Consider the following 27,030-nt stretch of genomic DNA (forward strand, 5'->3'; position numbering starts at 1 on the left):
TTATTGTTCAAACAGCAATGTTTAGTTGTACAACACATAAAGTCTAGCAACATTTACACAACCAATTTGAGTGTCTGTTGGCTTGTTTTCAATTGGGAAATTTAACCATAATGTTACCCAAAGGTTGGCTGGGACTGGTAACATTTAAGAAATGGGTCGTTCTTGCATCCCCTAGGCTTGGGCCTCTTGCTCCATCAGGACTTTGTTGTAGATGAATGGCCCACAAGTCACCAGCCTTTGAGAAAGTAGTGTCCAGGTGGATGGCGGTGTGGGTGGGTGGGGGGATCCCATAAAGACACAGTATGTGGGGCAGTGGCAGCCAACATTCGCAAACATTCATGCATCTGATGGGGGGCTTTGCCCTCCACTTGATATTTTCCACTAGCCTACAGTGACCAACTGTGGCCAGGCTAATTCATTACTCACATTAACAGGGTGGAGGTGGGGGGTAGGATTAGTCAGGGTAGGTGGGAAGAGATCCCTCTTATTGCTAAGTGGGCAGAAGGGTGCTTAATTTCTTCCTAGAGTTCACACCCCATGGGGATCTGGAGTTTATATCTGTGTTTAGTTGTTTTTTGAATATTGAGGACAAGAAAGTCAATTCCAGAAATGTCTTTTCAGGAAAACCACTCTTTCTAAGTGGCTGCATTATGGGGAGGAGAGGGTGTTAAACTGCACTTTGAGCCAGCCACAAGTGGTGATTTTTTTTAAGTGACCTTGCTCCCTTGCTCCCCAACATCTGTAGTGACCCATCATTATAAATAAGCTTTAAGCAATGTAGGAGACACCCTTGTCCCACACTGGGGCTCACACAGCTGACATCAACAAATCTGACAAGCAGAAAAGCTGCTTTCTTGACCCTTGAAGGAAGCCAAGAGTAGCTCATGCAGATGAATGGACAGGGAGCAATGCCTTTCCCCTTGGAGATGGTTACAAGTAGCTGGTATGGGTTTGCAAGGGCAGAAGGAGCTCCTGATGAGTTCTTTCACCCTACGGATGGGCCAGGGCCGGCTGACACAGACGATGGAGGAGGGCAGTGCTGGCGAGAACTCCATTCCACTGGGAGGAGGGGGGTGGTTTGGAAAAATGGAGGAAGCAACTGTCCTAAAGAGGCAGCTGGCCCCTCCAACCTGCTGAGAGCTGAGGGGGGCTGGAATAGCACAGCTCTAAAAAGGGCATGGCCCTGCAGCAATAACAGCTGGGAGGGATGGAGGGAGAAGCAGCGCTTGAAATGGCCTTCATTCAGCAGTGGGGCAGGGGGTGGCTGGCACAGGTGGAAGGACAGTGCCCAGGAGGCCTTCTCCCTGCAGGAGGGGGTTGAGAACGGTTGAGGGTGTGGAGACCAGCAGCTGGCAGCAGACATATAAAACAGCTTCTCCAGGGAGGCTGACATCAAGGTTTAAGGGTGCCAAGCATCATTCTCTACTCTACCTTTCCACTGCCCACCACCCCTGCCAGACCTCCCTGCTAGTCCTAGGTGATTGGTCCCACGTCTGCATACATGACTGCCCACTGTATACACCAGGGATCCCTCTTCTGCTGAAATGTAGCAACCTCTGGGCTTTCACCCTGCTGCTGTTCTATCCTGACAAGTGCTTACTGAGGAAGAACTTTGTGCGTGAGGGAGAATGTATATCGGATTGCTAAAGAGCCTCCAAGAAAGACTGAGACCATAGGTTTTTGGGTCACTGGTTTTGGGGTCACCCACCTCTTTCTTCTGGTCCACCAACTCTTGGTCTGAAGTCTATGTGTTTTCCTAGCACCTGAGTGATAAGAGACTATAAATGCTGGGATATGTAGTGGACCAGTAATACATGGCAGGCTGGACCAGGAGATGGAACAGGAGGTTGTAGGAGGTTTTTGTAAACTGTAGCAGTTGGTGTTTTCCCTTACCTAAGGCTAAATTATTTCCCTAGCCCCAAATTTCAGCCACCTTACAGACTAAAGGAGAAAGAATAACTTGTTTATAAAACCAACGGGGGCAATATGTGCATTAATAAATACAGGGCAGAAGGGAATGGCAAGAAGAGGCTGACTGTATGATTGTGGGTATCGTTAAGAATGTCTACAAGAGTCAGGAGGGAGAGTCGGGGAAAAGCAGAAAAAGACTGACAGACAGACAGACACATGCACAGTGAAAGCAAAGAGAAGTCCAGAGGGGGTCAAGCACATATGAGAAGCAAGCAGTAGAGAAGCCAGATTGTTCAGGAGAAAGAATCCCAACAGAGAAAAGTGAGGTGTTGTCTAAAATGTGCCTCTGAAGCCAAATCACTGAGAAAGGCAAAGATTGTGTATTGCTCTTGATACTTCTTTAGACTTCATTCTTCTAGAACTTAATGGCCAAAGAAAGGTGGTCTCACTTGAGCAGCATGTGTGCTCCTGGAACCAGATACTGGGAACTGAGTAAATCATTCTGTTTCCTCCTTTGCCTGGGCCCACACTGGTCCACCATGGAAACTTTCTTTCTCGCTCCCTATCTGTGGGTCTAATTTCTTTCATAATCCCAATTCGTACTGTCATGTGCTTTGGCTGTGATTTTATTTTAAGGTGGCCTGAAGTCCTGTTTGAAAGTAGCCTGGGCATAAATCCTAAGAATAGAAATGTAGCTAAAGTGGATTAGACTCAAAGCAAGTGAAAGAAGTCAGAGAGGGGGCAGGAATGAGGGAAGGGGGGAGAAGGAACAGAGGTGAGTGAGGCAAGGCGTCTGCAGAAAAGCAGCAGTTGGCAACCAGGACAGATGGTGACAGGTGGTGGGTTTTGGACAGTGGTGACAACACACACACTGAAGGGTGGAGCTCTCTTCTCCACTTCTGGGCACTAATTCTTTCCGCAGGAGCCCAGCTCCAGCCTACTCTGCTCTCCCTTGACCTTTCCTCTCTCCCAGGGAAGTCCTAGCCTTACTCTGGGAGGCCACACCCCATCCCACCCCTCGACCAGGTCCAAGCTCCAAAGATGCCCTCAGAGTCTCTGCAGTCCCCGTTTGTGGGCAGTTCAGAGATAATAAAGAGTTACCTGTGGCTCACCTGCTCCCCATCATTTTTTCAATGAAACCTCCCCTAGACCTCTTGAGTGAGGCACATGGCTTTGTTCTGGGACACAAGGAAAGGAGACGCATGATGGACAGCCATGGAGGAACCAAACTTACAAGGGACCTTCCAGGGAGGGCAGTGAAAATACCTCACCCCTGCGCAGGTACATACATACATACACACACACACACACACACACACACATGCACGCGTGCGTACACACATACAAACTCTCTCCCTCTCACACACACATGCATACACACACACGCACTGTAGACAAACTCCATAAACAGCAGACAGGCCTGTGGGACAGAGTAGAGAGATAGAAGGTGGTGGTATTGGGATGTGTGTGTGGAAAAGTGGGTATGTGTGATGATACAGAGAAAGGATCATCAGGGGTTACTGTCGTGGCTTTCCTCTGTGTCCACGCTCACCGGAGGGAGGCCTCCATTGTCATTGAGCCTCTTGGCCCTGTAGGTCTCATAGTGGATGTTGTGTGTCACTTCCTTGAGGTCCTGGAGGTGAGTCCTGAGGGCAAAGGGTGAGAAGAGAGAGCGATATGATTAGAAGTAGAAGGAGGAAGAGGCTGACTCACATCTGACCATAAAACAGCACTCCCATGCCCTGGACCCAACAACTGGGACCCATGCCAAACAGCCAAGAATACTTCATCAGCCCCCTTTTGCTTCATGATGGAACCTGGAGAACTCTGTCAGAGAAACCTGGAGATGGAGGAAGTAGATCTGAACAGACGGCCTCCAGACCCTAAATAAATAAACCTGCCATCTGAAGGAAGGGGTGCATCTCACCTGATGACAAAGTCTCGAAGCAAGGCAAACTCACAGTGGTTGAGGTTTTCCACTGTGAACAAAACAAAACAAAACAGGTGGTCATTTCACTAATGTAGCAACACCCAGCAGGTGCACTTCTGTTTAGATCATGGAGGCAATGAGGAGAGAGCCACAGGTTATTTATTGTAAGCCTTCCAGAGGTTTGCTCACCTTGGCACTTCTGTGCATGGCACAATATTATTCTAGACTCTGAAATAATAGCTAATAGGAATGACTGTATTTCCAATTTTATAGGAAAGAAAACTAATAATACACAGGGAGTCTAAAAACTGTCCCAAAAAAATAAAAAAATAAAAATAAAAATAAAAAAATAAAAACTGTCCCAAAGCCTAAGACACAATTCCTATCCTTGAGGAGTTTATAATCTGATTGGGAGATAGTAACACACAAAAATGTGACAATCGAGCCATCTCAAAAAGATCATGCCCTACGTGATTAAATTCAATACAGATTGAACCTACTATCTGCAAATCACTTGCCAAGCGTTGTGGGAGCAGAAGGGGATTAAGACATGAATGCTGTAGTCCCACAATCTAATGGACAGGACAGATATACTCATAAATGATTCCAACTCAAGGCAGATGAGAAAATGCCATTAAAAAAAAATCTCAACACAGGGTCATAGGCAAATGAAAGACAATGTCATATAACAGGATGGACTTGGTTTGGGAATTGAAATCAATTCAGCTGTGGGACTGAAATCTGGTTCTGAAATCCCCGTTTCAACCACTAACAAGTCATGGTATCTTGGGCAAGACCTTTCACCCGTCTGAGACCCAAGGCTATTAGGGGCTAATGTTCTGAGGACAGCCACGCGGACCCTGCTTCCCTGCGGAGGGTTATCATTTTGAAAGAGATCACTGAAGCAAATCTCTGAAACCTTTTCAGCATCATCATTGACCTTCTCAAGGGCACACCCCTCCATAGCAGAATGGAAAAAAACGGCCACATCTGAACCACCCTCCAGCGGTTTGTCAGATTACATCCCCTTTTGCATAAGAAACTTTTCTCTAGTTTTTCCCATGTTTTCTCCCCTCCTTTGACATAGGAGTCAGTGCCTGCCAGTCAGGGGCCTTTCACTGCTTCCTGCCTCTGAGACTCATCTTCTCAGACTGTAAGGTCTTGACAGCAGGATCTGCCTGGCATTTGTTCTGTATCTGACATGCCAGGACAGTGCCCTGAATTATAGATGTTTAGTAAGTAAGCATAATCGACCAGCAGCAGCCAGTTCTTCAAGAAGATGCACTGAATTACCTTCGATGATCCCCCAGGGAGTTTTTCTGCCAAGGACCCGCTTGCCATTCACTTGGTACTCCTTGTCGCTTCCCACCACGGCGAAAGGCATGCTCTCCTGCTGACAAACCACACACAGGTGCCCATCAGCCCCCTACCATCTGGGTCCCCAAGGACAGGATGATGAACAAATGGTCCTGGGCCTCTAGCCTTGAACCGCACACTTCTGATGCTCATTCAGTGATCCCACTGATGTCAAGGCCAAGGCTCTTGTCTCTTAAAAAGGAGTCTGACATCCTGGGTCCAGCCCTGATCACACCCCTGCCTGGCTGCTTAACCTCAGTAAGTCAGCATTCCTTCAACAGGGAAACACTTCGTACTTTCTACAGTGCTTTAACACATTCGGTTTGATTTGGAACAACTCTGTGAGCTAGCTGGGATACAAAGAGTGCTCTTCAGTGATACTCACCCAGGTGACAGCCAAATAACAGATGCTTTACGTTCCTTCCATTAAACCTACAGGGTCTCTACCCACATCCACTGACCTCTCAGAGCTCGGAGGACACCTTTTGATGTGCAGAGGCACCTCTGCTCCCCCAGATGGGTTGTATGTTCACCAAGAGCCAGCTGTTTGTTCCCAAATCTATCTGCCTGACATGTACTCATTATTGAATAAATTATTATTTAAGCTGAGGATGTATGACCATACACAATTGTTTCTCTGAAAATCAAGTTGAGTGTTTCAGAAAGACTTGAGAAAAGTGAGTTGTTCTTGCCTTAAGACCAGACTTATCCTCAAAGAGGAGGCCTTGTCTCTATATGAAAAGAATACTTAATGAATGTGATGTATGTGTTCTAACTCAATAATTTAGTGAAATATTTCCTTAAAAACATTGAAGATTTGTATGCCTCATGTTTTTAAACATCATCAGTACAATGGATTTTTTTTTCAATTAACTGACCGACTACCTGTCTCAAGTACATCAAATAAGGGGCTTCTGATAGATTATCCACCCTCGACAGAGGAGGAGACCCCAAGACCAAAAGAAGTAAATGATTTGTCCCAGGTTGCAGTGGTCACTAGTGGTTCCAGGCTGGAACTCAGGATCCTGATGTAAAACCCTAGAATTGTAGAAGTTGGGAATCACACAAAGCCTTAAGATTCCCCGGAGACACCCCAGGGACAGCTGAGAAGACAGTGTCACTGAGCCAGAGCAGCTCTGTTTTCATGTTTTATATATAAGAGTTCTGTCTGACGTTTAATTTTTTAAAGGGTTCCTCAGGGCACAGGGTGGGGGGGGCGGCAGAGAAAGCCTATAAGCCACTCACCTAGCCTGATCTCTGCACTTTATAGAGGGGAAACTGAAGCAGAGCTCTGACTAGAGCATAGACACCTTGGACCCCAGCCCGATGCTCTTCCTGCCCATGCCCTTCCATCAACCATACCCTGGTTTTTCCAGGCCCTGTGGGGGAAGAAGAGGCTTTTGAGTGGTCTGGGGATGGCCTTGGCTTTCTGGGTGCAGGGTCACAGTCCTGGCCTGGGTCCTACTCCTCATGCTCTCCCATGTCACTTCTGGTCTGGGTCAGGCAAGGGGTGGGCAGAGAGTTCAAAAGGGAAATAGCAGGTGGCAAGACGGAAGGAATGCACGATCCATATCCCACTGCTCCCAATGGGGGCCTTTGTGCGATAAACAGAGCCCCAGCACCCACCCGGATTTTGTCATTCTCCGTCTTGTCCTCCAAATCCTCATCAAATTCCTTCTGGGGGTAGAACTCAATGCCATTTACTTCAAGCTCCTTTCGAACCTAGGGGCGAGGAAGAGAAGCAAGGTAGCTAAGCGTCAGGATAATGGATGGATGGGTGGTACTGAAGTCAGAGGGAGGAATGCAACCTTTGAGAACCCAATCATCTCTGAACTCTGAGGCTCTGACCAGCAGGATGATCCTAATATATGTAAGTCCTGGTCACTACTACAGCACTGCCTGAGACGAGGAATTGTTTGACGCTGCAGCTTGCTCATCTCAGGGTCCAGAAGATTAGAATTTAAACCAGCAGCACAGCTGAGTTTGGATTCCACATGGTTCAGTGCTCATGCTGCTATGTATAGTATTCCTGTGTGCAAGGAAAAGAGGTGAGGCTCCCAACCCCAAGCCCATCAGTCTGGCCTCTCTCAAAGCTCGACCTAAGTCTCACCTCCTCCAGGAAGCCATCCAGGAACTCCCCAGTGGTCTACCTGATTGTAAGTTTCTGGAAGGCAGCAAATGTCTTTATACTTCACTCACATGCCCCCACTTCTATCCCCAGGCATTCAGCACAGGGTGGAGCTTATAGAAAACACTAATAAAAACTAGTGGGCAAGTGATTTATTAGTCTAGCCCAGCAAGCAAGCTAACATCAAGGAGCGCCTTTCTCATGTGCATGGTGATTTATGTATTCAGTGGTCTCCACCAGTAGGTTTGGAGGGTGAGAAGAAGGCAGCCTGAGGCTGCTAACCTCTCTTCACCTTTGGTCCAGACACCACCAGCCCAGCCTCTTTAATGGTTAAGTAGGAGCTGGGTGGGAAAGGGAGGAATATAATAATCCAGGATAGGACATGGCTTGAACCAGCAGAGGGGAAGGGAAGGGTGGGGACAGGAAAAGGAGGAGGGGCCTTCTCACCCTTTGCTTGAATTCAGACTTTTCCTCCAGGGTCATGGTGTCAGCCTTAGCAATGACAGGGATGATGTTCACAACTTTGCTGAGGTGCTTCATGAACTCCAGATCGAGAGGTCGCAAGCTGGGGCCCAGAGAAGGCGGGGTGTCAGAGCCACCTTGCCCTCCCCCCAACTCAGCCACTGCCACCACTTCCAGGGCCACACTTAGGACAGGAGAACAGGGCAGAGGAGGCTGGCTGAGGCCAAGAGGCTGCTCCCTCTCCTCTCCGACACTCTCCGCCTTCAGAACAGGCTCTGATTCTCTGCCCCGATTCAGACCACCATCTCCCCTTCCCTCCAGATCCTGTCTCTCCTGCAGCCCTGATCTAACTGCTCCTTCAGGATAGCGTTCCTGACATGGTGATCTTTTTCTCCTGGGGAAAAACTGTGGACTGTTGTCTCTGCCTTTATGTCCCTTTATGTCCTCTGTCATGGTTACTCATGTATCTTATTCTCCCGATGGCACAGCACTTTTTTTTTAAAGTCATCTCCATGTCCAATGTGGGGCTTGAACTCACGACCCCCTGGTCAAGAGTCACATGGTCCATGGACTGAGCCAGCCAGATGCCCCAGGACAGCGCTTTTTGATGGGCATTCTCCAAACCCACACTTAGTTCTGGAGGGGCCTAGCTAGGGGACTTGGCCAGCTCCCCCAAGGCTCTGGGACCCCAATCTGGCTCTAGTTCACAGTCCGAGTGATTTGTTAAGTCAGGCTATCTGCTGACTTGCTCTGACCTTGGGTCCACATTCTAGGGAGGAATACAGCTATTATTTTTATTGAGTTCCTGGACCCTTGAATACTTGCTGAGTATCTGGTTCCTCCAAAATCGGGGGCCTGCCTTTCACATCATGCCATCCTTTCAAGGACTGAACTCTGGTCCAACAGTTAGGCTTAGTAGTAAGTTATGGAAGGTTGCCTGCTTGCCCACCTGGATCTCCTATCCCATGCTGGCACTCCCTATCATGCAGCCCCGTTGCCACTCACAACTGGACTTCCCAGCACACCCTGCGTATTGCCAGGCTTCATCTCCAGACACGCTGCGCTGCCCACCCCCCACCCCAGCAGTGCAAAGCAGTTATCTCCTGAATAGACGAGGAACCCTCTGTGCTCACATATCGACAACTCTCTGCTGGCACAGTTGTGCTAGAACACCAGCAAGCAGCATGGGGGCTGGTGCTGTTCAGCTTTACTCTCCTGGTAAGAGAGTCAGACTTTTTTGGAGAAGGTCTGGGGGATCACAGGGCCCTGACCACATCGGGGCCCATCTGGGGCCCCAGCTGAATCCAGGGATTGGTCATCCACTACAGAATGGACACAGAGGACACAAACCAGAGGGAGGTGCAGCCATGGGGGGTGGGACTGGTACATACGAGTGTCCCGTGGGGGAGATGAAGTAGAGGCAGCAGTGGACACGAGTGTCAGGGATGCGTTTCTTCCTGGCAATGTTGACCTCCTCCTTCAGGAACTTCTCATACTGTTCATTGATGTACTTCTCAATGGGCTCCCAGCTACAGGGTGGGAAGCAAGCAGATGGATGTCCTAGAGAGAAAGGCCTGTTGACCATTCTCTCTCAGGACCCCATAGGTGGCTTTCCTTGTTAGCAAGGCCAGAACTCCCATGGGGACCTAGTCCTCTGGGCCAGACGAACCTGTGGAACCCCGCCCCATTCCAGAAAGCAGCACATTCTTTCGCCACCTCCATTCCTTATTAGCTAGGATGCTCTGAGGAAGTCTTTGATCCTCTCTGAGGACTTTAAAATGGGAGTACCAAGGGTTGCCTAGAGGGATTCCCGTAAGGGTTACAAAGAACAGATGTACAGTCCTTAACATAGTAATGGCATAGAGAAAGCATTCAACGTGGCAACAACTCATTATCATGACTGTTGTCGATGCCATCATCACCTTTCTCCTTTAGAGTGTGCACATAACCAGAGGGGAGGACAACCAATCACTTTTCTAAGATTGTTCTAAGTTGTGTTGTTTGGCAGCCCTGCCTCTGTGTGGCAGACCCCAGCTCCCTCACACAGGAACATCCTGTGTTGCAGCCCTATCTGGGAGCAAACCTCTGCCTGGAACTTTCCATCTACATCCTTGGAGGGATGCTGACTGGATCTTTGCTCTGTGAATTCCCAGAGGCTCTCTCCTCGTGGCAATTCCCTTCCATTCTCTCTTCATACAGGCTTATGGATGGCCCACAGGCCACGCTCGGCCACAGCCTTCAGGTCAGCCAGGATTCATGCCACAGCTCCCCTCGTTCTGTCCACCCTGCCCTGCTGCCACCTCCAGGCACTCCCACAGCCAAAATTCTCTCTGTACCAGCCCTCTTCCCTGTAAGGCCTCCATCTCTCATCTTTTAGTTTGAGCCTTTCCACTTAAACCCTCAGCATGAAGGGCACAGATGGTTCTCAACATGAATGAATCTGCACCGTGTTCAGCGTCTTCACGGCAGAAATCTCACAGGCAGACATATACCAGTTTTCATTGTTGATCTGGTCTCCGAAGCCCGGGGTGTCAATGACGGTCAGCTTCATTTTGACTCCACCTTCCTCTATCACTGTGGGGGATGAGGGGGTGAACAGAAAAGACACAGGGAGGTCACTCATCCAGGTGAGGCCGGCTACCCTGCTGCCTACCAGCCAGGGAGCCCCAGGCTCCTTCCTTCCTCAGGACCAGTTATTGGAAACGTGAAGTTTGGGGCCTTCCCACCTCAGCATCTCTGTTCATGCTGTTCCCCGCACCTGGTGTACCTTCCCTGCTTCTTTCTGCCTGAGTCCCGCCCTTGCTCTATCACCCAGCTCAAGCCCTGTTTCTAACCCCCTGCCTCTCTCTTCTAGACCAAGGCGTTGCTCTACACACTTTAGGCCCCCATTCTCCTTGATCTTGAGATCGCTTTTCATTTGTCTCATTCCCCAGGAGGCCCATCTCTCCTTCTCTCTCTTTTTTAAGATTTTTACTTATTTACTCATGAGAGACAAGGAGAGAGAGGCAGGAACACAGGCAGAGGGAGAAGCAGGCTCCCTGTGGGGAGCCAGATATGAGACTTGATCCCAGGACCACTGAGCCACCCAGGTGCCCCCATCTCTCCCTTTCCGGCAGAGAGCCTTCTGAGCAGTGGCCACAGGGGTCCCTGCCCGGTCCTCACCGTGCCCAATAGCCTTGATCTCAACAGTCTTGGGAATCTTCTCCTCCCTGTTCCAGCTGGAGGCCTTGCGGCTCACCTGGGATTTGAAGAGTGTGTTGACCAGCGTTGACTTGCCCAGTCCACTCTGACCTGCCGCAAGACAGGAGGAGGATGACACGGTGGGGAAGACCAGTGTCCACCTCCTGGGCCTGCCATCTCTCCCACATGCTTACAGAATTCTAGAACCTGGATCCAGGCCACACCCCCACCTCACCACTCACAGGTGCTGAGGACTGAGTGGGAAAGCAGGCAGGTGGTCATGGTTCCCTGGTCCAGGGAGGGGCTTGGGGAAACGTCAGCTGGGTTCCATGTTCTCTGCATTTGTCTAGTGTAGCGATTTTTAATTTTGTTTCTGCTGGACTTAAGCTTTGAATCTTTATTTTTTAAATATATCTATGTATTCACAAGAGACAGAGAGAGGCAGAGACACAGGCAGAGGGAGGAGCAGGCCCCCTGCGGGGAGCCTGATGCAGAACTCGATCTCAGGACTCCAGGATCACAGGATCACAACCTGAGCCAAAGGCAGACTCTCAACCACTGAGCCACCCAGGCACCCTGCTTTGAGTCTTTAATAATGCTAAATCTAATGACAGAATTACTTTGCCCTCCGATACTGCATACCTCCTTTCACATCTGGGAGCCAAATTTACCTTTGAATCCCACAGCCCTGGGAATCCTAGAGCAAAGCTCTCTTGATCTCCAGCTGAAGTGGTCCTAGAGAGATTAACCGCTACTGAACAGAAAATATACACAAGGTCACAGAACTAATAAATTCAAGACCAGGGACTTGAACCCAAGGAACCCCCTGGCTCAGTATCCACTCTTTATTCTAATGTAGCAGTTAGTACCTTATGCAGATAAATGCCTGAGAGGGCACTGAGAGAGGAGGAGACAGCCAAGTAGGCAGGGCCAGTCCCTCACCTCCACTTCCCTCACGAGAGCTCCCTTTGCACTTGCCTTTTTTTGTACCACACTATATTTTTATTTATTTTTTTTAAGATTTTATTTATTTAATCATGAAAGGCACAGAAAGAGAGAGAGAGAGAGAGAGAGAGAGAGAGAGAGAGAGAGAGAGGCAGAGGCACAAGCAGAGGGAGAAGCAGGCTCCATGCAGGGAGCCCAACGTGGGACTCGATCCGGGATCTCCAGGACCACACCCTGGGCTGAAGGTGACGCTAAACCACTGAGCCACCAGGGCTGCCTTATTTTGTTTTTTTATTTTATTTTATTTTATTTTATTTTATTTTATTTATTTTATTTTATTTTATTTTATTTTATTTTATTTTATTTTATTTAGTAGGCTCCATGACCAACATGGGGCTTGAACTCAGGACTCAGATCAAGAGTTGCATGGTCTACCAACTGAGCCAGCCAGGTGCCCCATTTTGACCTGCTTTACACAGGTCTACAGAATCTACAGATTTCATTCCAAGGAGGAGTTCTACAACTAGAAGGCGTTTGAAAGCCACCAGTCCATAACTCCATGCACTCGCCCCTCCCATCCTCTTTCCACCATCTCTCTGAGCCGCCTCAATGGTGAGCATGAACGTCCTGGCAGATGTTCTCAAGAGCATTAACAATGCTGAAAAGAGAGGCAAACGCCAGGTTCTTATTAGGCCATGCTCCAAAGTCATCGTCCGATTTCTCACTGTGATGATGAAGCATGGTTACATTGGTGAATTTGAAATCATCAATGATCACAGAGCTGGGAAAATTGTTGTGAACCTCAAAGGCAGGTTAAACAAGTGTAGAGCAATCAGCCCCAGATTTGATGTACAACTGAAAGATCTAGAAAAATGGCAAAATAACCTGCTCCCATCACGCCAGTTTGGTTTCACTGTACTGACCACCTCAGCGGGCCTTATGGACCACGAAGAAGCAAGACAAAAACACACAGGAGGGAAAATCCTGGGATTCTTTTTCTAGGGATGTAATTCATACATGCAAATAAAATGCCTCAATGGAAAAAAAAAGAAAAAAAGAAAACCACCAGTCCAGGGGTGCCTGGGTGGCTCAGTTATTTAGACATCAACCTTCAGCTCAGCTCACCATTCCTGGGATCGAGCCCTGCATTGGGTTCCCTGCTTAGTGGGGAGTCTACTTCTGCCCCTTCCCCCTCCCCCCACTCATGCTCTCTCTCTGGCTCACTCTCTCAAATAAATAAATAAATAAAATATATTTTTTAAATATTGAAAGAAAGAAAGAAAGAAAGAAAGAAAGAAAGAAAGAAAGAAAGAAAGAAAGAAATCACCAGTCCAAACAGTGCCTCTCAAATTTTTACAGCCACAAGGATCACACAAGCAGGCCCTACGATTCCTCAATGGCACCAGCATCACCCAGACCCTTGTAGGAAATGCAAGCTCCCAGGCCCCGCCTCAGCCCTATGAGTCAGAATCTGCACTTTCACAGGACTTGCAGATGAATCACATGCACAGTAAAGTCAGAAGTGCCGGTCTAGAATGTTCCTGTGGTATATTAGGAAAAGGACCCAGCTGGAGGCAGAATGCGGTACAAAAGCCTAAGGTTCCAAACCCAACTGTGCTGTTTCCCTGAACACCTTGGACAAGCCATGTTTGCTACTCTAGTTTCTTTACTGACAACATGGCAGCAAGGGAGGGAACTGGATGAGACCAGGGAGAGCCAGTAAGGTGCATTTCTCATGCCAACTGATCTATCTCAGTAGTAGTCACCTAGACCAATAGGTTAAAAAGGCCACCAGTGGGCTCAGTTCTGAGTGTGAGCCATGACTGATCAGCAACATCTGTCCCCATGGCCCTGCTGGGAAGAGAAGTAGCCCAGGTGCCTTATACTTGCCATTCCTTATCTGGATATTTTCTAAGGTCCTTTGCTCACTAAGCACTCTTGAGTGCCAAGCGCTGTGCTAGAATTGGAAGTGGAGAGGTAAACAAGACACCCTATTTACTCTCAAGAAGCCATTTAGTGTGAGGAAGACCAAACACAAGCAGGTAGAGTTACATACAATATGTTGCCAACCACAGGGTATCACGGCAGCAAACTGAAGGGAACATAATCCAGTCTCTCTGGAATCAAGGAGGACTTCTAGGAAGGCTCAAGAGGCAGGAAAGAGCACACAGAGTCCAGAAGAACTGTTCCTTACCACCGAGGGGTAATGCTACGTGGTTAGTGGTGAGAGGTGAGTGGAGAGATAGCACCAGGCCAGGCCTGGGGTTAAGCCCTTAAACCTATTGAAGGATCGTAAGTGGGATGGATGACCTGATGAGTTCTGCAGGTTGGAAAAATTATTCAGTGGCTGGTAAACAATGGTTTGAAGCAGAAAGAAGACGGAGGACCAGGAGGATCAATGCCACTCAAAGTGTGGCCCAGGGCCATCCATGGTCCATGAACCGTTTGCTACCCGTTCCTAAGAAATTTGCACCAGGGAGTACATTGACCATAACACTAAATACACTGTTTAGTTCAGCTGATGTTTTTTATAGCAAGACTTTCTAGATTATTTAAATGCCAGCCAGCTCCTTCTCTTTGAGCAGCACTGAGTCAGGTGGCTATGGCAATCCAGGTGGGGGACCTAGCTCAGCTGAGAGTGGTCACAGTAGAGATGGAAAGAAGGGGATAGATTTAAGAGAGATTTACAAGGGAAAACGGACAGGTCTTGATGGTTGATTGGATTAAGGGATAAGGAAGAAAGAAAGATGACACCCAGGTCTCCGTTTCAGCAACTGAGTGAATATCTCAGTAATATCAGGCAAAGGTCCCTTCCTTTCCTTTGACCTGGTGACACTACTTAGTGACAGATCCATGTCCTGCAAATTCTCTTTAAGCTTTAAAGCATACAGAAGATCAGATGTAAGACCAGCCTCCATCTGATACTGATGGGGAAGAACACTGATGATTTCCCTACACCACACACCTGGAACCTGGCTGAGCACAGCTAAGAGGCTGTGTGTGTTAAAAAATAAATAAATAAATAAATAAATAAATAAATAAATAAATAAATAAATAAATAAATAAATAAGAGGCTGTGTGTGTCCACCCACTGGGGATGGGGCCAGGCTGACCATCCACCCAAAGCTCCCACCCCTGGAGCAGCTCTTCTTAAAGGGAAAAGAGAGTCAGGCTTTTGTGAACCACATAGCAAAATCTTTCCTTTTGGAAAGAGCTCATCCTAGGGAAACCAGGGCTGAGGCCCATGGAAAAGAAACAGGATCCTCAGGGCTGCCTGCCACCATGGCCTCCAGGGACTCCATGGCCTTCCATACCGACCACCATGATGTTGAAGTCGAAACCAGTCTTCATGGTCTTCTTGCGCATCTGCTCGATGATGGTATCGATGCCAATGTAGCCCAGCAGGTTTGAGTTGATGCTGACGGGTTTCATGGGCACTGCCGGCTTAGGCCTGGGCTCAGGCACCAGCTCTGACATGGCTGCGTCCGTCCTGGCCTCTGGGAGCCCTGCAAAGCCAAGGTGGGGAGGTGGGCTGGAGGGAAAACTGAAGTCACATGGAAGCCACCATGTTATGCTCTTGACACAGAATCACAGAGAGTTGGGACTGGAAGGGACCTCAGGTGTCAATCCAGTATGGGTCCCTCATTTTACCGATGGAAAGATTGAGGCCTGGAGGTGGGAGGGCTTCCCCAAGACACAGAGCAAGTCAGATGCCAGATCAGGATCAGGGCCCAGCCTCTCCAGCTGCTGGAGCACTTTCTGGTGCACTTGCTGCTCCAAAGCATGTCTGTGTGTCTAATCCAGGGACTTCTCCACATTGGCCCTGTTGACATTTGGGTCTGGATAATTACTGGGAGAGGGGGTGTCCTGTGCACTATAGGATGTTCAGTAGCACTCCTGACCTCTACTAGAGGCCAGTTGTGACAACCAAAAATACCTCTAGACCATGCCAAATGTCCCCTGGGAGCAGTATAATGCTAGTGGAGAACCACTAGTCTAAGAATTATCAGGGGTTAATCTAACCTGAGTCCTGCCTCCTCACATAAAGGGTTAAGACCTTTAGGATACTGGACCTAACATCTATTGACTGTCACTGACCTCAATTGCTTTGTCTTTTAGAAGCAAATAGAGCTATCCCCTCACACGGCGGGAGCCTCACTCCTGCCCCAAGCCTCAGTGTTCCCTCTGTTCCATGAGCACCACTGCAAAGTAGGAGTGTCTATGCCCTGAGGATCCCTAGACACCATCCTAGCCATAGTTCTAAATCTGTAGGAGGAATAAGTCTCTCCTTTTGACCAGTGGGAAGGGGATGAGACGCAGCCAGGTTGGGGCAACCACTTGTCAAAGATGACATAGTGTGTTCTTGGGATGGTGGGTGGCAAAAGAAAGGGGAGGCTGAGGACAGAGCCCGTTCTAGTAGGGAAAGGCCAACATCCATCTGGGTCTAGCAGATCACAGGTATGTTCACATCAAGAGAAATTCCTCATGGGGCCAAGGTCCCCCAGAGCAGGTTTCAATGTAGAAGAGCAACTCTATTTTCCCATCCATAAAATGGGTGTATGTGAAGTAGAAGGGGCATGGCCCTGCTACTTGCCAGATGTGTGGGGTTGGGCAAATCATCTCCCTCCTACAAGCCTGCTTCTTCATAAACTGGAAAGGATCACGATCAAGGCTGTGGTAAGCATCACATGAGCTATGATGCCTAGAAACACCCAGCATACCCCTCACACTTCCAGGCCCTCTTGCCCTGTGCCCATTTCAAGCTCACCAGCTCATCAGGAGGGGAAATAAAGTGGGCCGTGTGAAAGCAAGGCTAATCGCACAGCATAGTTATTGGACCCCATGCTCTCTTGAGCACCCCTTCCAGCGCTGCCATTCTGGAATCCTGTGGTTCCTGCAGAGTCTCAGGCTCACAGGGAGAACTGATGGAGCAGCAGATGGGCAAGAGGGGGAGGGGACAGGAGTGCCTCCCTCCCCCACCCCCAGACTCAGCCAGGAGTCTGTTCTTGTCCCCCCCACCACCTGGTCCTGCCACCAGTCCTGGCAAGACTCTCTCTCCCAATGGGAAACTGTTCTTTCCTTATCACTCCCAGGCACAGCCAAATCTGACAAAGCCTTGGGACCTCCCCAGGGCCTGGCGTGGCTCCCTCCTGCTTCCCAGGAAGCTGTTGCCAGCCAGGCAGCTCCAGGCGGCAGCAAGATTGGCTCAGCCCTGGAGCAGCTAGCTGACACTCACAGCCTGACCTGCTCCTCCACTCTCTGCACGTGGCTCCCAGGCCCCACTCAGCACACCTGCACTGGGGGCCGTGCCCCATTTTCCTTGCCCAGCTGCTGCCACAGCTGGGGCTGGCCCAGGCCACTTCCCTCATGCCTCTGCAGCCAAGCCCACCTGTTCTCACTAATCTGTGTTGTGAGATAGATCCATGGTGGGGGGGTATCTTATCCTATCTTACAGACTTGGAAAGTGAATCTTATTTTCGGGAGATTTTGTTGGTATCCTTGTAGAGTGTGTGCCCTCACTATGGCCTGCTCAGCTCTAGCCCGTCAATGGCAGCCTCCTAAAAGAACATTCCCAAAAAACAGACCCTGGTTGTGAGAAGGGGGCTGCCTACCAGATTCCCTGGGTAACTTTTAGGACCGGCAAGCACCTACTAGCACCCATGCCCACACTGCATGGAGCACCTGCTGGCAAGTTGCTGCTCCCAGCCATATGCCAATTACATGTCAGCCACATGCTAACAACCACCACTCATCAGCCACAAGTACTGCAAATGTGCAGAGGGTCACTATGTTACAACCTCGGCTGGACAACCCTTGCCCACCCCACCCCTGGACACCTACTCCTTCTTCACCATTCAACTCAAGGACTACCTCTAGAAAAGCCTCCGTTTCCCTACTTGATATGAGTGCCCCTCTTCTGTGCTTCCTGGGCCCCCCGAGTACCTTGTACTCATCATGTTCATTCCTTCACTCCATTCCTTCCAGAATATTTCATATGCTGCCAAATGAGAGCCTACTCCAGCCAACCCTAGACTTAATGCCAAAGATACTTCTGGACCCAAACAAAGTCCTTGCCCCCAAGGGTCCACTGTGTGAAGATCCCTGGCAAGTTCACAGTACCCAGGGCACAGGACAATGCTACTCTGGAGTGAAATTCTGTAGCTCCATCCCCTGCCCAGACAGCGTCCCTGGTCCTACCATGCCACCCCTAGATGGGCAGCTGGCCCAGGATTAACTCCCAGCTGGAAGACCCTTGTAAGCCTCAGTTTTCTCCTAAAGAAAATGGGCACAGTACCTACCTTGCTGGGTTGCCGTGAAGGTTATACAAAAGAATGGACATAAAACCACCTGGCACTGACCATACGCCCACCCTTCTTCAGGGAAGGGGCCACGTCTCATTGATCTCTAGCAGAACACAGGCACTCAGCAATGAATGGATGGATGGATGAATGGATGGATGCCTCGCAGGGAGGCAGATGTCACTTTAGAACCACCACCTTTTTCTCCTTCACAGGCTGCTCCCTTTTCAGAGCAGCTGACCCCCAGCCAGCAAATGGCTCCTGTGTAGGCCACAGTCAAGAGAGTAGACTCTGTTAAGAGACACCTTCTCCTGCCCCAGCAACAGGGAATGAGAGGGGGTTCCCCAAGGGTGGAAAGAGCTAAGGATGAAGGTCACAGCAGGATATAGTTCAAGTGTCATCCTTCCTAGATGGTCCTTGGGGTCCTCCCAAGCTCCTAGCTCTCCCAGGGTTTCTGGAAGGGAGGGGGAATCTGTCAGCAGCACCCCCTGCCAGGGGCCACCTGCCCCATCAATGCTCCAGGGAGAAGCACTGTCCACCTGACTCAGCTCTGGCTGAGTCCCCCACAGAAACAGCACCCTCCTCCCCATGCCAAGCAAGGACCCTGATGCTTTCTTTTACAGGCAAATAAATGGCTTTGTCTTTGTCTGGCCCAGGGACCCCACCCCTGTTGGGAAGGTGGCAGCAGGGGGAGGGGATCTTTCCAGAAAAGCACCTGCCTCCTTGGTCCAGTGGAGGGTGGGGGCGAGAGGGGTGTCTTCCTCCCTTCCAGAGCTGGAGATCTTCCCCTGCTTTCAGCCCTAGCAGCCTTCAAGACCCCACCCCCCACCGGCAGAGGCAGTTCCAGACCACCGCGGCTCCAGCAACCCCCGCCCCCCCTGCCCCCTCTCAGAAAACAGAATCACAGAAGATACCTTGGTCCTTTCCCGTTCACAGCTGCAAAGGCCCTGGGACACCCCTTCCCCCATCCCGGTTCTCTGGAGGCCAGTGAGTTCCCTTGGAGACCACCAGCTGGTGCCTGTCTCTGGGAGCGCCTGTGTGTGGGGGAAGGGGCCTATGTGTCAGCGCACAGGTCTCTCATCTGGCTGTAGGTGGCCCTGATACCTGTGCGTGGTGTGCATGTGTGTGCGTGTCTTGGTGTGTTCTGGCGTGGGGCTTTCTGTGCGCATCTGGGTCCCTGCTTGTACGTCCGTGGGCCTCCGGAACTCCCCGCGATCCCGTGCGTGCATTTCTCGGGGCATGTACACCTTGGGGTGTGTGCCACCGTGTGTGCGTGTGTCCGTGCATGTCACCGCGCGTGGGCTTCTCGGCGCGGCAACCCTCCCTCTGCTACCACCTCCAGCCGGGCTTTTCGGGGGCGCAGCCTCCTCCCAGCGGGCGCCCGTGGCCCGACCAGCCGCCCTACCTTTGGACATGAATCCTCCTTTGTCTCCGTTCCTCCGGGGAGATGCTCAGGGCGCGGGGCTGCACGGCTGAGCGGGGCGCGGGCTCCCCCTGGGCAGAGCGGCCCCTGCAGCCGGGCCTCGCCCCTCCGCGCTCTCCGCCCACCCGCCCGGCCCGCGGCCCGGCCGCGCCGCCCCTGCGCCCCGCGCCGCCGCGCCCGCCCGGGACCTCGCCTCGGCTCGCTCGGCGCCGCTGCCCCTGCCCGTGCGCACAGATGCCGCCGCCGCCGCCGCTGCCACCGGCACCACGTGACCCGCGCGCCTGCCGGCCCCGCCGAGAGCCCCTCCCCCTCCCACGGCGCCCGCGCCCGCACCGGCTCCCCGCCCGCCCGCACGCGGGAGCGGGAACCGGGTCCCGGCTGCAGGCGGCCCGGGAGGCGCGCGGGGGCGCTGTGCCTGCAGCCGGGATGCCGGGCCGGGGGAGGTGCCCGCACCCGTCTCCATCCCGCTCCCGGCCTCTTACCCTCCAGGCTGGGTCGGGGCCGGGGCGCCGGGGACCGTGGCAGCAGCGAGCGGCGGTGCGCGCGCGAGTCACGCGGTGGAGGGGATGTTGCGCGGGCCCGGCGCGCTTCTGCCCGGGCGCGGGCGTACGCGGAGCCCTGAGTCAGGGGCCCCGATTCTGGGCCCCGCTTCTGGATGATGAGCTCTATGACCTTGAGCTGGTCAGGAATTTGCCGCAGCCTCAATTTACCCATCAGACAAAACGTTCGTGCATTCAGTCAACATTAATGGGCTTTGCCAGGCCCAGGAGGCACGGGAATGAGGATGACCACTGTAGGCCTGGTGGGGGGGACAGCTGGACTGTCCTAATGCAGGAGGCTGGGGTGTGCATAGGGTACTCAGCCGCAGCTGAGAAAAATGCAGGTAGAAATACAGAGCTAGAGGCTGGAGAAAATCAAAGCCTTGAAAGCCAGGCTAAGGAGCTGGACTTTGAGGGATGTCGGTGGTGAGTCACTAATGGCCATTAGCAGAAAGTGTCACCATCAAGTATGTGAGTCCCTGCGGCAGCTGCATGGAGGACAGAGAGCCCCCCCCTCCACCTCGGGAGAGGGGCAGGGACTGTGGTATGCAGGGGCAGAGGGTGGGAGAGGAGGAAACAGACAGCCAAGTACTGAGAACCTAGATCAACAAAGTTGAAAATAGGTCGGGATGAAAAAGAGCAAAAGATGGAGAAAAGGAAGAAACCCAGGTTTCTTGTGGCCATGCCTACAAGCCGAGAGAGCACCATCAAAGAGGGCAGAGCCCTTTCAGGAAGGAAAGAGTAGAGGGGTCCAGCAGGCCACTGACTGTCCTCATCTGCATTTCAGGAGAGCAGGCAGGGCTGAGGATGGAGGGCGAGCTGAGTTTCCAGAAGGAGGAATAAAGACCAGAGTCTGAGTGAACTCCCCCAGACTGAGTGTTCAGGGTACCATGAGAAGGGCCTGGCCACCCAAAGACCAGGTGAGAGCATTGATTGGACAGACGGGATGCTTTCCAGGCATCTGCCAGCTCCAGAATCTGAGCCTTTGCAACGTTGGGAAGGAGACTGCCCAAAGCCAAATTCCAAGATCTGGATTTGCATTAGTTTGCTGCCACCAACCAGCTATGTGACTTTAGGCATGCCACATCCCCTTAGAGACCAAAGGAACTTCTAACCCTTATGTTGACCTATTTATAGGTCAGTCTTCTGTGTCAGTCTTCCATACATACAACTCTCCGACTCACTTTTCAGGACTAAAGGGCTGGGGGGTAGGGAACTAAGGAAGAGCAAGTTAGGCACCTTTCAAGCAATAGATACTTTCCTGGAAGGCTGAATGTGCATCATTTAGAAGGTCTCAGGTGAGGTCACTACACCTATCTAGAGGGCACTGTAGTGATGGCTGTTGGACAAATCACCACTTATTGATGGGCCCGTCTGTTTCATGCAGGTGGTTTGCTCTTTAAACCTAGACTCACCTGTAGATCACCTGATTACTCCAGCTCTTCAGGGATCAAAGAACCACCCAGGGAAGATGCTAAAGGAAGGACTCAGCATAATTGCTCCTCCACAAGTCACCCCTGTAAACTTTCCTTCTGGTGACTTCCCTCAACCTCACCTCTGGCTGGCAGGTTGGGACCCAGCTCAGGGTGGATCCCCTGTGTTCTGCCCCTGGGTCTCATTCCCCACCTCCCCACCTGGCACATTCAACTCTGACCTTACAGTCCTATCTCCTTTTCCTGACCTATTTATCTCCAGGCCAATACACGCCAACCCCCCATCCCCCACAGCAGCCCAGTACATCCCCAGCCAAGCTCTTCACATTACCTTTGCTTTCTCTGGCTAGGTTCAGCATGACGGGCTTTGTGGGCCGGTCTGTGGCAGCATCTGCAGTAGCATGGTCCAGGGCTGGGTTTGTGCTTCTGCTTGGCATCAGCGGGTAGGTGGCTGATACAGTCAGGTTAATGACTCTGTCCAGCGTGGTCTCCCCCATCACTGTGCCCAGCTTGCTTGTGTCCAAAGCAAAGGAATCTGCAGTTATGTCCAGCCTGGCTGTATTTGCTCTAGCCAAAGCCATGGCTGTGTCTGTCCTGGCTGTGTCCAGCTTGGCTGGGGCTGGTACCACCAAATCCATGGCCATACCCCCTGTGGTTGTATCTGACTTGGCTGCACCTGCCGTAGCTATGACTTTAACCAGCTTGTCTGGGTCTACCAAGTCCATGGCCATGCCCAGCTGGGCTGGACCTGCTGCAGCAAGGTCCACGGCCATGCCGGGCTTGGGATCCAGAGCAGGGAATTCTGTGCTCGTATCCAGTCTGGATGTGCTTGGGGTAGCCGGATTGATAGTCAAGTCAGGTCTGTTGGTGACCACTGTGGTTAAACGTCTGGCTGTGCCTAACCTGGTTGTGTCCAGAGTAGCCAAATCCATGGCCATCGCGGGACCCATGGTAGAGGTGGCCCTTTGGAGATGCAGCCGGGGTCTCGGGATACCCCTAGCCCGGGGCTTGCCTCTTCCTGGAGAAGCTCTGGTAGTCACATGGGCAGTCACTGGGACAGGATGCTTCTGACCTACTGAGCCTGGCCCTGCGGGGCCTGGTGATTTCTGGGCTAACCGGGATTGAAATGGTAGGGCCAGGTAGGAACTCACCAGTGGCTTCTCCACTATGGGCATCCTGCTGGGTTTGGCCAGACCTGGGTTCCCTGGGCCCTCAGAGTGGACTCTGCCCCCTGACACTAAGGTCGTAGAGCCTAGTCGTGAGCCTGGGGTGGGCAGCCTCCCTCCCCCATGGGTGGCAGCCTCCCTGCCCACGGTGGGCGGTTCTTCCCAATGAGAAGGCAGGGAACCCAGGGGCCATGCCTGACTGTTCTGACGGAGTGTTAAGGAGATGGAGCTGAGCTTCCGGGGTACCGTCTCTTGCGGAGGCACACTCCGGGCCCTGGCTCCCAGGCCTGGTCGGCTGGAAGCCTGTGGGATATGGCTTTGAGTAAAGGTATCCAGAGAGATGGTTTTCCTGAGGACAGGGATGAGGGGAGACATGCCTCCGGAGAGCTTTGAGGGGCGGGCAGCGCGCCCCAGCAAGTGGCTGTGGGAAAGGGAGGTGCCAGGGCTGGGGGCTCCATGCTGCTGCATCTCAAAGTTGTGATCCATCCAGGTCTTCCGTCTTCCCCTGAGGCAATGAACAGAGAGAAGGGGCCAAGCAGGGGTGAGGCGCTCAGCTTACATTTCTTTGATTCCTAGTTAATAAAGAGCATGAAAACTTCTTTGCTAAGTAGCAAATTCATTTTTAGTTGTCAGTGTTTGCCAGGGTCTTATAAAATAAGACATTATTTTAAAATGCAAATTTTTTAAATCCTATGAAATGTTAGGGAGTAATTGTTGAAAGCATGATTTATCATTTTAATATTACACAGGCACTAAGGTATGAGATAGTTTTAAAAATTGCTCACTTTAAAATTGAAATGGAAAACATTGCTACATATATATATACATAAAGCTTAATTTCTAAATACAATTTTTTTAACAATGAGAAAATATATTACAAGAAATATATTTGCGGGACACCTAGATATCTCAGTGGTTAAGCATCTGCTTTTGGCTCATGGTTTGATCCCGGAGTCCCAGTATCAAGTCTCACATCAGGCTCCTCGAAGGGAGCCTGCTTCTCCCTCTCCCTATGTCTCTGCCTCTCTCTGTGTGTCTCTCATAAATAAATAAATAAAATTTTAAAATATGTGTATATATATATATATATATAAAAGAAAACTTGTAATATATCAGATAGAAAATTATGGGACCTTCAGTGGCTTGAGTTTTTTACTAGTTATCAAAAATACAAATCCCTAGAAGTCAGGGGCGCCTGGCTGGCTCAGTCTGTAGAGCATGCAACTCTTGATTTCAGGATTGTGAGTTTGAGCCCCACATTAAGGATGAAGCCTACTTAAAAAAAAAAAAAAAGGCACTGTCAGGTCTGAGGGGGTCTGTTCTGAGACCCTGCAGGAGGGCAGCTGTTATCGGAAGCCTGTCTGCCTCTGTCTTTTCCAGGAGGGGCCAGCAGGCTCTGGGTTTCCACCCAAAGTACCCAAAAATAGGAGTTCAGGCATCCAGGAGGGAGGTTGAGGGATGACCAGTTTGGCTTGGGAACAGGGTCTGCCTCTGTGGCTTCTGCCCAGAATCAGGAAAGAGCCTCAGGCTGGCTTGCTGCTGAAGCCAGAATTAGCTAGAGCCAAAGAGGGGCCCTGGTGAAATAATAGGTGCGTGCAGGAGGAAGCTTGTAAAGTGAACAAGCCACAGTCCCCGCCCCTGGGGAACCTGCCATCCCCCCAGCAATGCCAGGCAGTGAAGCAGGCAGGATGAAGCCGGAGGAGGGTGTTGGAGGAAGCCTTAACTCAGGGTTTGGCCTCCGAGGAGGAAGGCTGGACCAGAGGCTGCCCGAAGGTTAGGGTGTGGCATCTTCCTGAAAATGGACCGTGGGATTCCTATGCTGTATGGGAAAGCGGGAGACAGTGCAGCCTAAGGCCACAGGTGCAGCAAGGCCCAGGCCAGGCCACAGCGATGCTTGGCCCTGGAAGATGACCCGGTCAGATATGCTGGTGGGGATAGCCACTGCCATGCAGTGTGACAGAGGGGTCGGAGGAGGTCAGAAGTGGAGATAAGGAGAGAGGCAGGGACACTGCTGAAACTCTGCAGCTGGGTATGGAGCTAGAGAAGGCTGTCAGCACAGGGGTAAAAGAGAGCACCTGGAGGTGGGGAAAGGTGGGGGCCAAGGACTCTGGCTGGCGGTCTGCGTCAACAAGCCACTCTCCGAGGTGGGCTCTGAGGCCCCCACATGGCCAGCTGGTACACACTCCGGACTCCATATGATTTACCATTTGTTCCCATGTCACCAGGTCCCCAGCCCTTCACTGAGCCTGTACTCCCATCGTGTAGCCCTTGGTCCTATCCCACCCTCTCCCTCCTCCACACACACGCATAAATACCCACCTACCTTGATCAGAGGACAAGATAAATCCAGTGCTCCTCAGCCGGAGAAGCCCTCCTCTGCGCCCAGATGGCCACTGTCACCAGCTCAGGGGCCTCTTCCCTCTGATCCCCTCACAGGCCTCCACTCAGCCTCCAGGCCGTAGTTCCCAGGCCGAGGGCCCAGCCCTCTCCTGACCTGTCCCAGCAGCTACATCCCCAGCTGGGCTGGGCTCTGGGGCAGGGAGGGGCTGGCTTTGCAGCAGTGGGCGTCAGTGAATGGCTGCTCTGAGCGTCTGGAATCCTGAAGGGCCAGAGAAGGCTCCTAATGGCCAGGCTGGGCTGCCCTGGACTCAAGGCCACCTGGGGGAGGGGCAGTGCCCTGCTGCGTGCCCTCCCCAAATCTACTCTGTCTCCTACAGACTCTGACCCCTGAGAGTCTCTCCAGTAAAGATTAAGGAGACTCCAAATGCAGCCATGCTCTGGTGGTCCCGGCAACATCCTTACTTCTGACTTCCCTCTGCATTACCCCCACACCCTGTGTAGTTCGGTGACCCTCAAGCCACCTTGCCCACCCAGCTGAGTTCTTTTCCGGGGCAAGCTGGAGTTTCTGGAAACTAAAGCAGGGGCTGTCTGCTTCCACACCTGTTCCCTGAGCCCCTCCTGCTAACTCCAGCTGTACCCTGAGGATGAGCCAGCCCAGGGCTTAGGAGACCCACCCTGTGGGCTGAGTGCCCTCTTCGGCCTTTGTCATCGCAATCATAGTAATAGTAATCGTGCTAATCATAGATGCCATTTACTGAACACTTACTATATGCCAGACACTGTGGCGGGGCTGGGAAGGAGCTGGCGGCCTGCTCAGGAGGATGAGTACGTAAACAGGTCCTTACGGTTGGTCGTATAGCAGGGACAGCACAGGGCACCTGCGAGCAGCCCCCCTGAGCCAGGAACTAAGCTAAGCATCCTCCAGGCATCTCCGGTAATCTTTGCCTTGTCGCCTCCGTTTCGCTGATGAGCTCACTGCAGCCCACACAGTGCTGTGCTGTCCCGCCGATTTTCCCCGGGGATTTCTGTCCTTAGTGAGTGAGCTTCTGGAGCCACACTGGCCAATAGAACATTCTATGATAATGGAACTGTTCTATATCTATGCCATCCAGTGTGACAGCCCCTCACCACGGGGGGCTATTGAGCACTTAAAGTGTGGCTACCGTAACCAAGGAACTGAATTGTTTATTTTAGTCCACTTTAATTCGTGTTGTTGTATTGAACAGCACAATTCCAAAAGGCCTGGATTTTATTTTCTCTGGGTCCTAGGTGAGCATCCGCCTTGGAAGTTTCTGTAGAATGAATGAATGAATGAATGAATGAATGAATGAAACGACTGAGTGAATGGGGACAACGTGGACCTCAGACCTTCCCCTCTTCATCCATTCTTTTCGACCTTTAAGTTTTCAAACTTGGCTGCGCTGTGGTTACCAGGGCAACACCTTCTGGAAGCCCAGTGGATGGGGGAGGGGAGCTCTCTGGAGTTCTTCCCCTTTCTCATCTTGCTCTGAGGCCCGAGGACCAGCCCAGTTTGGGGAAGAACACAGGTGACTGGGGGACAGGACAGCACAGGTCTGCCTGGACAGATAGGGTGGGGGGACCCTTTACTGATCAGCCCCACTGGATTGCATTATCTTCTATGAGGAAGCCCTGAGCAGGAGTCAGGAGTCCTGGATTCTCTCCCCCACTTTGGCAAATGAGTCATTATACAGCTTCTATCAAATCACTTACCCTTCTGGGTCTCAGGTGCCTTTGCAAATAGGTCCCAGGTGCCTTCATGTGGTTGGTCTCTTCTGCCTTAAAGATCTAGAATTTCTCCCTCTGGCTCCCTGCCAAGATGTTGGGGTTTTTAAGAGCCAGGCATGAATCTGGTTCATGTCTGTATCCCTCACACTCATCTGCCCTGCTCTGTCCTCAA

At 51.4% G+C, this 27,030-nt stretch overlaps 2 protein-coding genes across 6 annotated transcripts; one reads left to right on the top strand and one right to left on the bottom strand.

Moving 5' to 3' along the window:
• On the bottom strand, positions 1–27,030 carry SEPTIN3 (septin 3). 5 transcript variants are annotated; one of them, XM_072742113.1, is made up of 13 exons: positions 26,844–27,030; positions 25,096–26,404; positions 21,938–23,277; positions 15,227–15,418; positions 10,950–11,078; positions 10,280–10,361; positions 9,179–9,316; positions 7,773–7,890; positions 6,824–6,919; positions 5,135–5,234; positions 3,839–3,890; positions 3,464–3,557; positions 1–1,304 (listed from the first exon to the last, which is right to left on the bottom strand). In XM_072742113.1, the coding sequence occupies exons 3-13, from the start codon at positions 23,256–23,258 to the stop codon at positions 1,239–1,241; spliced, it is 2,388 nt and encodes a 795-aa protein (XP_072598214.1). In that variant the 5' UTR covers positions 23,259–23,277; positions 25,096–26,404; positions 26,844–27,030; the 3' UTR covers positions 1–1,238. The 5 variants fall into 5 exon arrangements, with proteins under 5 accessions (XP_072598214.1, XP_025873239.1, XP_025873238.1 ...); XM_026017454.2 differs by lacking the exons at positions 21,938–23,277; positions 25,096–26,404; positions 26,844–27,030 and adding an exon at positions 20,117–20,644 and having other exon boundaries at positions 5,135–5,231; XM_026017453.2 differs by lacking the exons at positions 21,938–23,277; positions 25,096–26,404; positions 26,844–27,030 and adding an exon at positions 20,117–20,644.
• On the top strand, positions 12,088–13,142 carry LOC112934086 (small ribosomal subunit protein uS8-like). Its single transcript, XM_072742114.1, has one exon. It carries the CDS (start codon positions 12,522–12,524, stop codon positions 12,912–12,914), a length of 393 nt encoding a protein of 130 aa, XP_072598215.1. The 5' UTR covers positions 12,088–12,521; the 3' UTR covers positions 12,915–13,142.

This window comes from Vulpes vulpes, chromosome 16 (genome assembly GCF_048418805.1).
Source record: "Vulpes vulpes isolate BD-2025 chromosome 16, VulVul3, whole genome shotgun sequence".
Classification (NCBI taxonomy): Eukaryota; Metazoa; Chordata; class Mammalia; order Carnivora; family Canidae; genus Vulpes; species Vulpes vulpes.

What these genes read in the sequence shown, in the direction of transcription:
- LOC112934086 (XM_072742114.1), top strand. Translation starts at nt 12,522, where the DNA reads ATGGTGAGCATGAACGTCCTGGCAGATGTTCTCAAGAGCATTAACAAT.
- SEPTIN3 (XM_072742113.1), bottom strand. Translation starts at nt 23,258, where the DNA reads ATGGATCACAACTTTGAGATGCAGCAGCATGGAGCCCCCAGCCCTGGC. An exon ending in AGTCTGAATTCAAGCAAAGG is followed by an intron (nt 6,920 to 7,772) that starts GTGAGAAGGCCC and finishes CCTCGCCCCTAG; the next exon opens with GTTCGAAAGGAGCTTGAAGT. An exon ending in CTTCGAGACTTTGTCATCAG is followed by an intron (nt 3,558 to 3,838) that starts GTGAGATGCACC and finishes CTTTGCCCTCAG; the next exon opens with GACTCACCTCCAGGACCTCA.